The following is a 16,456-nucleotide window of genomic DNA, read 5'->3' as shown; positions in this document are numbered from 1 at the left end:
TGTGCCTGCTGTCTCACAGAGAAGAGCAGGAGCAGTGAGGCCTCATGCACTCACAGACAGGCTAACACATGGCCACTGAGCACATGAAAGTGTAACAGGCAGAGAGTGGCTAAGGCAGCCCTGAAGATCACAGCTGCGCATACGAACACTTGCTGAACAGCACAGCTGCGCAGAGGAGCAGCAGCTGCAATGGGAACTGCTGGACCTGAACAGCAGAGCTGCGCAGAGGAGCAGCAGCTGCAATGGGAACTGCTGGACATGAACAGCACAGCTGCGCAGAGGAGCAGCAGCTGGCTTAAGAAGAGTTAAGAAGAGTTGCAAACAAGAGGGGGTCATTCAGCACACCTCACCCACTTGGCAAAATGGTCCCCAGATCCTGACAAGGCTCAGCTACAAGACTGCACTCAGATCTGATCTGTAGTCACAGCTCTCTGAACACGGTGGAGAGTTTGGAGAGGCACAGATAAAGTGTTTAATGCAGAGATTGGTCCGGGACACTGAGTAAATGAGCCCCAACTCTGACCATAGGGTGAATAAGATTGAGTAAGAATAAGAATATGATTAAAGCAGCGTGTCCTAAATTTTAATGCTGGAAAAAGCCCTTTTCCAACATGGAACTTAAAAGATAATGGTTCAAACTGACCCCCAGAATTCACATTAGAAATGTGAGACTCTTAACTTCAAGTTTCAGTGGAAAGTGTATAGTAGAAAATGATTCCTGAAAAGGTGTTTTTAATTGCCATTCATAACAGCAGAATGATACAGACATTAATATCACTTTAATAGCTATGGGAGATCACACATTAATAACAGTAGCTTAGGCAGCGTGCACAGTTAAGACTGCAGTCCAGAAAACCAGCCCCATAACAACAGCCCACACCAGCCAAACCAACAAAGCCCAGAAGCCTTGATGTAAGCAGCTCTTTGTCCAGCAGTCTGGACACAGGGAGTTTGTCAGCCCACAGCATATTAACTAGGCTCATTTAATAATTTAGCAGAAATCCAATCCATCAAGCTAGTGACCCTGCTGCCAGGAAAACACCCCCACTGCCCTGGGCATCCAGCAGGTCTCCTGAGACACCAGAAACCGCAATGAGAACACGCTGATTTCCATGCTCTGGGGTTATGTACGGTTATCAGATCAGGATTTTAAATACACCCACAGCACTGCAAGAGCTGCAATGAATTCAGATTTCTATAGAATGTCAATTGCGTTCAACAGTGAGGTTTTCCAGACAGCTTGGAGACCACTGCCCCTGTGACCCCAAATCACTGCCCCTGTGACCCCACAGCTCCACGCTGCTGCCCCTGTTGAGCACTACACAACAATCACTTCCTCTGTTGTATCTATGAGCAGCATGAACAGAACAAAGCCATATCACAGCCAGCGCTACAGCCCAGACAGGAGCCCTGTGTGTGTGGTACAGATGCCAACTCTATTCTGTCAGGGCACCATACACTCTAGACTGTACCATGCTGCTGAAGAGAGAGGTGTAGGTTGTCTTTCAGAAGTGTTAAAACAACACTGGCAAAACAGTGAAGGTGTGTTTTGCACAGCGCTGCAGTTGTGTTGCAGTATGACCTCAGTGTGCAAATACACAGTGCCCTGAGTTAGTCCATCAGTGGTTAATGACCTGTGTCCCTCCTGTTTAGTGTGGGCTCTGCTACTGCCCTGTGAAAACTCTGAAAACCTTTTCACTTCACATAATTATTAACTTTCTAAACACTTTGACAATCTGGCTATGTCTCATAAAACAGTCCTCCTTATCTGATCTGAGTGGAACAGGGAGCAGGCAGACAAGCTCAGCAGGCCTGGCACATGGGACAATCCTGCATGACCATGACCCATGACCTGTGACCTATGACCTTCTCTGAGCCTTCGCAACACATATTGTTTTAACATGTAATTTAATTCAGTGGGATGGCTTAACAGATGTTCCCATCAACTAAAATTTGCTTGCTTTTGTCTTTACTAAACTTCATTACACAAAGGTATGGTGCGTTACATTAAATATGACAAATACTATAATTAAACTTCACTTCGGTGACCTAATGTAATCTACATTAAACTGACTTCTCGTCTATTGGTCTATTGAACATGTTGTTTTGCTCGCAGGGTTTGAAACAGGAACATTAGGTATGCAAGCCTAATACTGCAAGCAGACAGACAGATGGACACAAAGCAAAAACTAACATTCTCATGTAATCCCAAATAATCTATATGGAGTAGTGTTACAGGTACAGTACAATATGAAAAATGTATTCTTTAATTTGTAACTTAACAGAATTAAAAGTATAGCCAGCAGCTCTATCACCCTGCAACTCACAGCTGGCAGCCCACTAAGGTAGCTGTGAGCCTGGCCAGTACCTGGATGGGAGACTCCTGGGAAAGCTAAGGTTGCTGCTGGAAGAGGTGTTAGTGGGGCCAGTGGGGGGCACTCACCCTGCAGTCTTTGTGGGTCCTAATGCCCCAGTATAGTGACTGGGACACTAAACTGTAAACAGGCGCCGTCCTTCGGATGAGATGTAAAACCGAGGTCCTGACTCTCTGTGGTCATTAAAAATCCCAGGGCGTTTCTCAAAAAGAGTAGGAGTGTTACCCTAGTGTCCCAGACAAGTTTCCCCCTGGCCTTTACAAGTCATGGCCTCCTAATAATCCCCATCTCTGAACTGGCTCCATCACTCTGTTCTCCTCCCCACTGATCGCTGATGTGTGGTGAGCGTTCTGGCGCACTATGGCTGCCATCGCATCATCCAGGTGGGGCTGCACACTGGTGGTGGTGGAGGGGATCCCCGTTACCTGTAAAGCTCTTTGAGTGGAGTGAAAAGCACTATATAAGTGTAAGGATTATTAGTATTAAAAGCAACCTTCTCTCTGTGTGCTGTAAATTATAATGCAGAACAGCTTTAAAGAGGACTCATGAGCACATTTATTGGTGAAAATGCTACAATTAAACCCAACAACCGAGAGACTCCATAGGAATATTTTGGAATAACAGTATCTGCAATTTCAAAGAAACTGTTAAAATGATACTCTGTGTGTGTACTGTATATAAGAGCATTTCCAAATGTCCAGAGAATCCATCATGGTCCCAGCACAGGGAGTGGTGTTGAGTGGTGATGCTGGAAGAAAAGAGCTTGAAACAGCTCTGCAGGAACAGGGGTTCCCAACTCTGGTCCTGGGTCCCCACACTGGGTTTGTTCCTCCTGAGCCCCCAGTGAAACTGCACCCTTAACAGACCTTATAATATGTTTAATTTCAGCCCAGGACTTTTCTGTTCCCACCTGTGGAGCAACACTTTCTGACTGCTGTGTTTCTGGAAGACCTTTGCACACGACTTGGAAAGACTCACACCAGGCCAGCGGGGTGAGGTCAGAGGTCAGACGCTGCTGATCAGAGCCAGGCTCCACGGGGCGGTGGGCGGGACCAGGACCGGGCCCAGAGAGGCTCAGCACACTGAACTTTGACCTACCAGGGTCCTGGTTCTGGGTCCATAACTGAACCCTTAATTCACCTCATAGCAGAGTGAACCGGGACTGCCCCACTGGTTCTCAGCTCCCAAACAGGACGCGGTTCACCTTTTAACTACTGCTTTTCCTAAATAACAAAAGATCCCCACTCTCCAGTCAGGACTCCAAGTCTCTGGTCAAGCATCGTCTTCACCTGAGGTTGTAGCTAAGAATGGAGCTGGGCTGGACTGAGCCCCAGCAGGCTTGGGGTCCCCTGCTCTACCACCCAGGGAGGTGAAGGTGCCAGCTGCCGGAGCGGATCTGGTCTGCACCAGGAGCGCTGGGCAGAAAAACGACGCGCTCCAGGACGCCTGGCCACGTGCCTCACTATGTCCACATCGTCTTCCTGTAGCCTGTGTACGTATTGCGTCCCTGATTCTGCTCCAGAAAGGCAATGTGACGCTCACATGCAGGAGTTTCATTTTAGCTGTTGCTACCAGACAACAACAGACGAATGCCTCTGGGACTTGATTTTCCAGAAGCCGTTTCCACCAGGCTGCACTTACCGGTCTGCCTGGCCCCCACCGCGGCGACGATGACTGGGACGGCCCACTGGCTCAGCAGCCTCTTGATCACTGGAGTGTAGCTGTCCTTCAGCTCCCGGAAGGCAGGCTTGTCGTTGACTGAGTACTTCAAGACTATGATGTCTGCCTGCCCGACCACATTGCGCGAGCCGTTCCAGTTACTGTCAAACAAGTCCTAAAACAGGCAGAAAAGCAGAAAAGAGGAAAAAACTACCATGTTATGTTTATATCAAACGGACATGTCACTCATAAAATATCTTGCTATGAGGCAGAGAGAAGTGGCTTAGGGGGAAGGCCACCATCTTGGCTCAAGGCCACACCACCGGTCCTGTGTTTTGAGCCAAGATGGTGGCTTTCTCCCAAGGCCACCAGTCAGTGCCTCATGCTTGCATATTCTAAATAACTGTGGCAATAATGCAGTGATTGCCAAATCATGGTCTGATCACTGTAATACGTCTACGGAAAGTAAGCAAAAACAGGAGGAGGCATGAACAACTCGCTGATCATGGCGGATGACTGAAGTTAACCAGAACAGTGAGTTACATCATTTTATGTTGTGTCATAATCAAACAATCGGACTCCAGTGATTTGTCTTCACTGAAGGGACATTATAGGAGAATTTCCCACACAGTGTAAACTCATTAGATGGGCCCACGTTTTGCCAAGAGGAAAAATATGACCCAGTGTTTTTCCATTAATTTATCACTCTTAATGTGATTGCTCAGGTGATCTAATAGATAGATAGATAATACTTTATTAATCGCGTAGGGAAATTGGGAAATAATCTTCGGATACAGGACAATTTGCTATTTATCTTAATCTTCATCCTCTCCTAGATTCAAATTATATTCAGCTACAAAGCTCATTGTTGGGGGTTTACTAGCTGGTACCCCACAATACCATCCCACGCTGAGTTACCTCACATTTTTCAGCAGTCTGCTGAAAATCTCATCCTGCAAACAATCAGTTTTGACTGAAGCAAAAACATTGATTTTTTTTATTGCAGAAAGATAAGTCACACTTGCTTTACAGCAAACTGATCTGGAATCACCAGCTGCCTGTCACTACAACAGAGCTGTGACGGTGTCTCACACCAGCAAAGAGCTGGTAAAGAAAACACGAGCCCTGCTCTGAAAAACACACTGTTGCAGCCACCCGCCACTCTGCACGCGCTGCTCCTCGGGAGTGTCAGTGGCCTACTGCAGCTCCCACTGGTACTGCGCACTGTCACAAAGTTGAGGACTCCCCAGCTCCCCAGACTCCCCAGTCCACCCTGTCCTTGTAGCCTAATGGCACAGCTCAGACTCCTGCAGTTAACATCTGGGTGACAGGGCTCAGCCCAGGCTCCAATCATCAACATCTGGTCTCGTGGCACACCTCCGGCAACAATCCAGCCACCCAGCTAGTCCAGAAATCAGGATTTGGGCTAATGGCACAGTTGGAGCTCCAGCAATCAATATCTGCACAATATCTGCAATATCTACACGTTCAGCACGAGCTCCAGGCAAGCCTCCCTCTTTGGTGAGCTCCAGCTAACATTAAATACTTGAGCAACAGAACTAAATAGTCGTTAACGTTAAGGGCATGAAACCTTCCTGCTTCTCATATAACCCATTCACCTAGAAAGATAAGCCAGTGAGGTAATATCTGTATAACGTTTAACTTGACTCCTTTGTGAAAACACATGGCGCAGCTGCAGCTAAAGCAGTTTCACTTGATTAACAGAACAGGTGCACTGTGCTGCACTTTCCTTATAAAGGTCATTTGTAATTAAAATACAAGGAGCACTTCTTAGACACTGCATACTGACACAGGAGTGTTGAGTGCTGAGCAGAGGAGGAAAGATTTAATTACTGAGATTGTTTATTTTATTACTGCGATCATAGCTGTGTTGATTTGACTCTTTTCAGTTTTAAGTATTTTGTTTTTCCAAGCCCAGACATCCCGTGGTTTGCTGTCGGCAGCTGTGTGCTGTTTCTTCTAGGCTGGAGCGAGTGAATCCATATTGAGGATCATGGCGGGTTCACACACCTGTCCGGCTCACAAGCAGGAGGGCTTGCAGAGGAAGCAGAGGAAAATACGGACCTCTGCCCTGCCGTCTGACATGGTCTGTTGATTTTCTTTACAGCGGGAGGACAAATCATCTTAAATAACTGACTTCTAGAGAAAATGTCTCTTTCCACGTGACAGGGTTCAGAGCACCACATCAAACACAACGTAAAAGTGTGTCCAGATATGTTCAGAAATGTGCCACAATGTGGAAACCAGAAGGCAAAGGGTATCCTGCTCAGGGCTGGGTCTTCTTTTTCAGTGGAGGTTTAAATGCATACATTAATACCAGTGTGTTAGTATAGCATTACAATGTGCAGGTATATGATTAAATCTCAATATCCCATTAACTGACAAAAAAAAACAGTTTTAAAAGCACGTATTCATGTATAAACCGGGATGCATATTCCTAGAAATATTTAGTAAAAATATTGAATTTAAAATACAACATTCCCGATATAAAAGGGAGGAACAATGTTAAGCTGCAGTCTGTATGCCCATGTGTTAATAAAGACTGATTGATCATTTACTCTCAGCAAACCTCTCCCACACCTGGCTGTGTGCTGACTACTCGGTCTTTGGTTTAGCAGCTTTGTCAGGAGGGCAGGCTGACAAAGCAGAGTCAGGAGAGGAGGTAGGAAAGCACGAGGCTTTCAAAGTGTCACGTCAGTCTCAGGGAATGCTTGACAACATGCTGGCGGAATGCAGAGGGGACCCCTGATTTCTGCAGGCCTGCGCTCCCACTCACCCAGCTGGGGCAGTCGTGGATGACCACTCTGACACCGCCTGACACACAGGCCTGGTACTCGGTGAACGCTGGGAACGCCGTGTGGGTGGCGTTGTCTCGCCGGCTGCACACGCCAGCACTTCTCCCCAGGTAGGTCCAGATCAGACCCGACTGGGGCTCCACTCCTTCTCCCTCGCTGCCCAGAGCCACGATGTGGACCGACCTGCAGAGAACACAGAACACAGGGCCCAGTTAAGAACATGAAATAGGTTACCAGCAAGAGGGGGGCCTCCGGCCTGTTTACGGCCCAGTCTCGCAGCCTCCAGAACACCAGAGAGGACACAGACACTGAAGTCCATACGGCCCAGTCTCGCAGCCTCCAGAACACCAAGGAGGACACAGACACTGAAGTCCATACGGCCCACTCTCTTAGCCTCCAGAACACCAAGGAGTACACAGACACTGAAGTCCATACGGCCCAGTCTCTCAGTCTCAAGAACCACAGGGAGGACACAGACACTGAAGTCCATACGACCCAGTCTCAGAAAGAGATACTGGACTCATCAACAGACTGAGCCTCTACCGTCCAAAACCAGCGACACATTTTCACACAGAACAGTGGCTTCTTTTCATGATGATTATAGTGTGAGTAAAAGCATTTCATTGCTGAATTTTCCCAAGTAAGCCAACGGAGAATTAATCCATATTTAACTCAACTGACATTTGAACAGGGGACCTATTCATAGAGCAGGGAATGTACTACAGCAATCCAAGCAAGCAACACGCCAGCCTGGAAGCCGAACTCTCGAGGACAGAGCCCAAAAACCCTTACCACTGCTCTATACGAGTTTCCCCCAGTGCCATTGAGCCATGTGCTTTACCATTAGAGAACCGCTGAGCTTTAAGAGGCTGGTTACGAGAAAGGCCGAAGTGTTCAGGTTCACATATCATATCAACATATCTTCTACACCATGTGTGGAAAAAACGCAAGCAAAATCTTAGGACATACTGTTCAAAGCATAGAATTTAAATCAAGGGATGTGTTTAAAATGAACAACGCTCTGGTAAGGCTGTATTTAGAATATTACGCAGCCATCAAGCAGTGGAAAAGACATAGTTGCTCTGGAGTCAGTCCAGATACTTTCTGGGGCTTGAGGGAACGACCTAAACTGACAGGCTAGAGGAGATGAACCTTTTTTCGTCCTGAACAGAGAAGACTGAGAGTACTGCAAACCACAAAGGCACTGATCATTTCAAACCAATGAAACACGGACCACTGGGCACAAGTGGAAGAAGCGCAGCTAAAAATCGACAACAGGAAGCACTTCTTTACACAAAGGGTTGTGGGAGTGTGGAGCGAGCTGTCCCAGCCGCGTCGCTGTGCCCCATCAACATAAACCCCAAACACTTCAAACGAAAGAGCGAGAATCGTCCATCGCTGCTTCCGTCGACTCGCCTGCCGCCGGTGTGCGCGTCGCTCAAGAAGTTTGTTGTTCCGTGAAGCGCCCTGCACGCAGGACGTTTACCCTGTGGAAGGATTTCTCTCGCATTCCCGCTGACTTTGCTTAAAACATGCACCCCGAAGAAGAAATACACTGCTTGTCACCACGCCGTCCCGTCTTTAAAACTAGGTGCGCACAGCAGATGTAATTGAAAGAGCAGACTAAGAAGGCGAGGATGTTTCCCCCAGATATCGCAGGCACACCCCTCTGCCCGGGCACATCAACAGCTTGAAACGGCAAACTCACATGGTCGCCTGTGAGGACAGCCCCGCGGCACACGGTCACAGCGCAGGGCGAAGGTCGTCACCGAGCCCGCTGGGGGAGCCGCTGCAGTCAAGGTCGGTGTCTCTCGCTACTCCATCATCCCGCCCGGTCATGAAGAGGTGCGCGTCCGGGGGGCAAGGACGGAAAATCTGCGGCCAAACTGCGCTCCCGGAAAGCGACTCGCCGGCGAATTAATGCCCAGTCCTCTGGGCTGCGGGCAGCACAGGCACCAGCCAGGCGGCGAATCAGAAACGGTCCCTCACCCGCACGGCCCCGAGTCCAGCCAGCGGACCTCCTGACGTCAGTCAGGACCAGAAACACGAGGTCAGGAGTGAATTAATAGGCCGGGGCCGGCGCTCGCGTCGCCTGGGTACACCGGCGGCAAAGAGACACAGATGCCGCGGTGGCACACGGCGCTCGACCCGGCTGCGTGTTACCATATCGACTCCTCTAAATACGCTATTGTGATCAGACAGGAAGGGAGGAGCCTCGCTCGCCCAGCGAGGGCTGCTCTCCTTGTCGGGGATTTAAGCGAAAGGGACGTGATTGAATAAGCGGTGGTCGCGGTAGTCCGCGTTACCGTCCGGGGAAGTTCTCCCCTGTCCGGCAGACCGAAAGCGCGCCGGGCTGTAATGCGCCACAGCTCTCCGCGGCCGGACACGCTCCGCTGCCCGTGTCCCCCCGGGGCTGGCCGCAGCCCGGGTAACTTGAGGTCACGGGCAAGGAAACAAACGGCCCACTCGCACCGAGCCGGGAGCACGGACAGACACGGGTGACCTCAGCGCCGTCAGACCCCACACCAGCGCCCACGAAACCTCTCTCATGAGTACGAGGGAGAGCTGCGGAACATCTTCGTATGAGTGATCGAAGAGTTATTTTCATCTGTTTTCCTTTCTAGCTTTATTTTTTACCTGCGTTTCTGCGTTGGGGTAGTTCTGAGCCAACAGCACATTTCTTAATCGTGTCAGTTTTATTGAAGGGAGGCATGTCTAAGTAATATAAGACAAAGGATTCCGTATTATATCTCGATTCTAAGCATTCGGGAATTACTAAAATCAAACTGTAAGACATGGCAAAGCGGAAAAAAGTCCCTCCACTTTAACTTCCCACAGGCCACCGCAGCTTACATCAACCATCTTACTCCCAGATGCTAAGAGGGTGCAATTAAAGAATTATACTTCTGTATAATTAGAGTGAAAACGAGTTGCCTCCCTATTCCGGGACTGTCCCAGAAATATGGAAGAAAGGCGGTTATTAATTTGACTGTTGGGGTTTGTAATTGTTCCTACAGAATCTCAGGCTTGGAGCTGGGGGAGTTGTTCTGTCTTACCGGGTTTTGTGATTTGAGAACGCGTGGAGCAGGACCAGGACACTCCTGTGATGTCACGGTTTCCTCCCTGCTGGGGTTTGGGGGAATAGTTCCTCGCAGAGATCAAGTCAGCGCAGAGAGGGGTGGTGCACCTCGGTGCGAGGCAGGAACAAGGCAGGACACACCCTGGACAGGACGCCAGTGCATCGCAGGGCAGAGACAGAGACACACACACACACACTAGGGCCAGTGAACTTACTGTAACAGCGTGCCTTAGGACTATGGATGGACACCCACAGTGACAGCACCCTGGGAATGGAGCCCAGAGCCCCAGTGCCCTAGTAACCCCTGCACCACGCCCACTGGACCCCTTCTCCTCCAGGGGTTTGACTTGGGCTCCTGAGACACAAGGCAGAATTGTCCAGGTCTGGGAGGAACCTGGACTGTTCTGTTCCTCACAGGGTCTCCGAGTGTTCCAACACAGTCCAGTGTAGTTCTATACACCTCTCTCTCTCCCTTTCACAACAATTACATCTGGGGAACCTTGACCAACAGTGAAAAATAAATCCTAAAAAAACACAGTTTGACCACAATTCTTAGGTGAGCTTATTGGCCGTCTAGAGCCAGAGTATTTACTTGCTTGTTCGCGACGAGGAAAGGCGGTTCGGCTCATTAATGCTGGTCCTCTTCCTGGGCACAGTCATTAGGCCTGAAGCCAGCGGGACCCCAACATCACAGTGTCTGGAAATGGCTGAAGGAGACAGAGGGATTGTACGGGTGCTGCCTTCAAGACAAGGGTGAACTTCCACACTCTCATACAGTTGTACTTGCTAAAGGCAGCCGGATCCTCCCCTTGGGCAGCAGCAGTCTCAGTGCAATACCCTCCTTCACACTGGCGCAGTCTCTCTTAATGAGTATTTTTAATGTCATTTGCTTAGTGCTAAATATTTAACAAAATCTAGCACAACATTACAGGTACTCTCAATTAATTATTCTTTAAAGCCTTTGTTTAACCGAAAATGTGGATTTTTTTTTCTTTTATGGACACTAAACTAATAATAAACTAAACAATATTTAACTCTTTTGAATTCACACTCAGGATTTTATGATAAAGCGTGAAAAGACCGATAGCGACACCTGGCGGTCAAAATCAAAACAACACACCGAAGTTACCGCGCAGCGCTTTAGAGAAGCGCTTCTCAACGGGTTTGTCTCCAGGCGTTTAAGTGAACGTCGTGACATTTTGGAAACCATCTGAAAACAATAAAATAAAGGCATGAATGTATATATTCAGCACACACTCACGAGACAGTGACCACTCTGAGACTCCGCAGGAGAGAGTGACTACTGTGGTGCCAGTTCAGGTTTTCAAGTCTGGCTTGTATTTGAAGGGGTGATGAAGGCTTCGGCCTGCCTTCCTCATGCAACCTCTGTGAGGTCCTTCATGGTCACTGCAAGCCAGGCCAGTCCTGCTATCTGTGGGCAGCACCTGCAGCACGCGCACACAGGGCGGAGATGGGGGAAGAGGTTTAATTTGATTTGAGGTTTTCAGTGATCAGTGCTCAGTGCTCAAGGCCCCACTGCCCAGAAGCTCAGGGAGCTGCAGTGACTGTGAGCAGCGATCGGGATAGAGCAGGCCATGTGACCAGTCACAGCTGGCAAAACTATCCTGTCGTTGTCCAAGTGCATAAATACAAAACACGGAATTCAACACGTGAAAGACATCTGGAAATGACTTGGTTTTTAACTCTAATAAAAAGCCTAACATTAACATTGCTTACACTTATACAGCTCTTTTCTGGACACTTCAATCAAAGCGCTTTACAGGTAATGGGGATCCCCTCCACCACCACCAGTGTGCAGCTCCACCTGGATGATGTGACAGCAGCCAGAGTGCACCAGAACACTCACCACACACCAGCTATCAGTGGGCAGAACAGAGTGATAAAGCCAGTTCAGAGATGGGGATTATTAGGAGGCCATGATGGGTAAAGGCCAGGGGGACATTTGGCCAGGATGCCGGGGTTACACCCCTACTCTTTTTGAGAAATGTCCTGGGATTTTTAATGACCACAGAGAGTCAGGACCTCGGTTTTATGTCTCATCCGAAGGACGGCGCCTTTTTACAGTTTAGTGTCCCGTCACTATACTGGGGCATTAGGACCCACAAAGACTGCAGGGTGAGCGCCCCCCACTGGCCCCACTAAAACTTCTTCCAGCAGCAGCCTTAGCTTTCCCAGGAGTCTCCCATCCAGGTACTGACCAGGCTTACAGCTGCTGAGCTCCAGTGGGCTGCCAGTGGTGAGCTGCAGGGTGATATGGCTGCTGGCAAACACCACAATTAACAACATACTTCAGGTCTGCCTTAAAGAAAACAACTCTTTCAAACAAGTAACGGGAAGATGGGGAGAAAGAAGGACTTTATTCTACAGAACTTTCATTGAATCTGTCCCAGCAGTCCCTGCGAGGGCCTGGTTTAGTAACCTGGAGACACACAACAATAACAGACCGAGTGGGATAGTGAAGGAAGCCAGCAAATTTACTGGAGCACATCTAGAGTGTCCAGACATCTACACAGACTAGGACTGCGGAAGGCCGACATAGCCACTGCCTGTCATGACCACTGGCTTAGACGCCTAGATTCAAGAGCAACAGCACTAAGTCACCCTTTATTCCCACAGCTACTTACCCCTGGGAGAACTGGCTGTATACTTTACTTTATTTCTATACAGTACATGTACATCTCATGTTAATGGCTTGGTGTTGCCTTAAAGCTGTTGTGTATTGTGTTAGGTCTTTACCTGCCTGCAAAGCAAATTTCCCATCTGGGACAATAAAGGAAGGAAGTGAAGGAAAACCTGAGGAATCCGTGGGCTCCAGACCCAGGGCCGGTCTGGAGCAGTTTCTCCTGTGACCACTCAACCAGCAGGGCTACTTCGCTGGCAAGACCACAGTGTGAACAGAACAGACGCAGTCAGGCTGGCGGTAAAGGACACATCAGGAGCATGGAGGGGAAAAGAGCCAAACGGCTGTATTCTGCAAGACTCCTGGGAAGTCCAGACCGAGGTACCGACACAGTGAACTTGCACGCACAGGAATGGAGTTAAAAACAAAGCACCTGGAGGAACGGAGGCGAAGGCACTTCATGCAGCTTGTACCCGGCGTTCGGTTTCTGCTACTGTATCGTTCCTCAGAAAAGCACTCTTGTGTCCCAGCCTGTGTTCCGTCTCTGTTCAGTTCTTCTTCGCGTTTCTCATCACCTGCTGGTATTCCTCCGACTGGTAGTAGTCGGACTCCCTCCTCAGGCTGAGGTCTGACAGAGTGACGAACAGGTCTCCGCTCTCCTCGTGCACCGCGTGGGTCCTCTGCTTCGGGCCCTTGGATCCCCAGCTGGCCCTGCGCTGGGGGTCCCGGGGGTCCACGGCCTGGTACAGCCCCTCGCCCTCGGCCAGCGTGATCCTGTACTTGTGCCAGGGGCACACGATGCACTGCCTGCCCTCCACGTCCTACAAGACACCGGACACGGAGGATCTCAACCACAGGAGCCAGGTCTCGACTCCCCTGCGAGCGCCACTCTGTGGGATCTGTTGTAAGAGACCCTGGCTGAAGCGAAACGGAGAGTATCAGATGAGCTTGAACTGTTTATTGGAGTAGAGACAGTGTGTATCTGGTTCATAGATGATTTAATTCTTATTAAAAGTTAAATGAAGTTAATATTATTTTAACAGGTACTTGCCTCGATGTCCCCGAGATGTAAGGGACCCCCTGCATCTGTAACAAGAAGGACAATTAGCAGGCAAGACCGTAACCCTGCTGACGCCTGCCCGAAGTGTACTGGCTACTGCCGTTTTAATGCACACCAGCACTGTTATAATAGGGGGAGAGACAGAAAAGGCTGTTAACTAATGCTCTCATTCTGTCCCCTACAATAACGGGACAAACATTTTCAAGACCTCTTGCAGAGGAAGTGTGACTGTCACAGATCCGCGTGGGGTCGTGCCCCCGGCCACCCGTTCCGGCCCCCACACCTGGGGCGCGAACCCGGGTCTCCGGCGTAACACAGCAGGGCACCAAGCGCGTGAGCTCAAGGAGAGCTCCCCCAGCCCAGGCGGCTGAGGACCCTGCTGCGCGCAGGGAGGGCGCTGACGTCACCCCACCAGCTCCGCTACAGAGGCCTGGAGGGAGCACACATCAAGGCACTGGCTCTTAGCCTTAAAGTGTTCAAATCCAGTTCTGAAAGGGCAACGCATAGTTTTTATTCTCGTGTTACACAGCTACACCAGTCGCGGAGAGACACTTCTAAGGGTCCCCAGATCCAGTGTTTGTGGGGTGCCAGTTCGAACACTTCAACTACGGTACAAACAATAACATTTGCACCTTATCTTGGCCAAGTCTCACGTCATCCAGGCTGACCGAGAGCTGGGCGGCATGCCGGACTTCAGCCCTAGCGGACGAGAGCTCGGGACACGGGGGGAAGGCGAGGAGTCACCCCAACGATGGACGGGAGACGAAGGGGTCGTCCTGACATACTCACGGTAGCACAGCCTGTCCATGGCGTAGAACGCGCCTGCATGGTGGATGACCACCACTTCCCTGCCGTGCACGACAGCCAGCGCCCTCCCAGACCGGACGACGTCCTCTTTCTTTCCCACAAACGCCGAGAGGACCCCCCCGTCCGCGGAGGACATGCTGAGCTCAGCAGCCAGCAGCGCGCTGGCAGGTCCGCAGGTGCCCACTGGGTCTGCCAACGCCGTGAAACCCCTGACCCGAAGCAGAGAGAAGGGCAACAGGTATAAAAAACAACACAACGCTGAATAAATCTCAGACGAAAAGAGAGGCGATGAACCCCATCACAGGGAACACACCAGAGGCAGCCAGCACAACCAGCCTCGCTGCTGAAGCCAATACCCCGGCTTCTGGCAGGGACCAGCTGGATGAGATCCAGGGGCCACTTGATGATCAACTACCGAAGGGGCTAGATGGGTCAAATGGCTTCCTATCATGTGAGAACTTCCTTATGTTCCTATAAAGATATAAGAATGGCAGTCCACCGCACTGACCTCCATATGTGATCGGTTATTAATCGGCTCAAGGTGACAGTTTTTGGCCAGGGCTGACAGAAACAGGGCTATGGTTCAATACCATGTGCAGCGTTATTAACCGCGAAGGAAAGGCACACCCCACTCACCAGCCCACCGGTCGTGCAGGGAGTGGGGGAGGCAGGAAAGCTGTGAGTAATGGCCCCTCCACTGGAGACCGGGGCAAGTGTGCAAGCTCAGGAAGAGAGTACGCGGAGGGAGACCAGCTTCCCTGAAGACCCGAGTTCTCCCGGAGGACCTGTATTCCCCCTGCGAAATATCCGCATGCCGTTATGTCCGGGACACCTGATTCTTCTCATCCTGGGCGTATGCAATGATTGACCTGTAACAAAGAGAAGACAAAAGACGCACGCAACACAATTGCTATCGGTCCCCCTCTCTCATGTAAAGAAAGTTCAGCGTTCATTCACCGGGGGGCGGTAATGCTGTACACCACTCATGAAACACACAGAGAAACCGAGATAAACACGTGCGGAGAACCGGCACCGTCCATCTGTGTCTCAAGGAGCCAAGGCACCAAGATCCATGCAGGAGCTGCTGTTATTATTAACAGCTGGTGCTGCTTTTAATAAGAAACTAATAAGCTACAAAGCTTTGTGGAGCACGTTGACATTACAGATTAGGGGTACAGATTCCCAGAGAGACTGTACTGGAGGGCTACAGATTCCCAGAGAGACTGTATTAGAGGGGTACAGATTCCAGGAGAGACTGTATTAGAGGGGTACAGATTCCCAGAGTGACTGTAATGGAGGGGTACAGATTCCCAGAGAGACTGTATTAGAGGGGTACAGATTCCAGGAGAGACTGTATTAGAGGGGTACAGATTCCCAGAGAGACTGTACTGGAGGGGTACAGATTCCCAGAGAGACTGTACTGGAGGGGTACAGGTTCCCAGAGAGACTGTACTGGAGGGGTACAGGTTCCAGGAGAGACTGTACTGGAGGGGTACAGATTCCAGGAGAGACTGTACTGGAGGGGTACAGATTCCCAGAGAGACTGTATTAGAGGGGTACAGATTCCAGGAGAGACTGTACTGGAGGGGTACAGATTCCCAGAGAGACTGTACTGGAGGGGTACAGATTCCCAGAGAGACTGTACTGGAGGGGTACAGATTCCAGGAGAGACTGTATTAGAGGGGTACAGATTCCCAGAGAGACTGTATTAGAGGGGTACAGATTCCCAGAGAGACTGTACTGGAGGGGTACAGATTCCCAGAGAGACTGTATTAGAGGGGTACAGATTCCCAGAGAGACTGTATTAGAGGGGTACAGATTCCCAGAGAGACTGTACTGGAGGGGTACAGATTCCCGGAGAGACTGTACTGGAGGGGTACAGATTCCCAGAGAGACTGTACTGGAGGGGTACAGATTCCAGGAGAGACTGTACTGGAGGGGTACAGATTGAGTACAGGGGTACAGGGGGACCGAACTGGACCCGACACCAGCTGTGTGTACGTCCACCTTTATTTTGAT

The 16,456-nt window shown here is 50.0% G+C and overlaps 1 protein-coding gene across 1 annotated transcript in view; it reads right to left on the bottom strand.

Moving 5' to 3' along the window:
- rhobtb3 (Rho related BTB domain containing 3) overlaps positions 1–16,456 on the bottom strand; it is a 38,231-nt gene that overhangs the window by 20,441 nt on the left and 1,334 nt on the right. Inside the window, exons 2-5 of the mRNA XM_088630723.1 lie at positions 14,420–14,646; positions 13,004–13,391; positions 6,832–7,033; positions 4,017–4,209 (exon numbers count right to left, since the gene is read on the bottom strand). Coding sequence (XP_088486849.1) covers positions 4,017–4,209; positions 6,832–7,033; positions 13,004–13,391; positions 14,420–14,573 — 937 coding nt within the window. The 5' untranslated portion in view covers positions 14,574–14,646. The remainder of the gene's footprint in view (positions 1–4,016; positions 4,210–6,831; positions 7,034–13,003; positions 13,392–14,419; positions 14,647–16,456) is intronic.

The sequence above is a fragment of the Lepisosteus platostomus genome, chromosome 4 (assembly GCF_059453375.1).
Source record: "Lepisosteus platostomus isolate fLepPlt1 chromosome 4, fLepPlt1.hap1, whole genome shotgun sequence".
In the NCBI taxonomy this organism is placed as follows: domain Eukaryota; kingdom Metazoa; phylum Chordata; class Actinopteri; order Semionotiformes; family Lepisosteidae; genus Lepisosteus; species Lepisosteus platostomus.
This window is presented reverse-complemented; position numbering and strand designations above follow the sequence as displayed.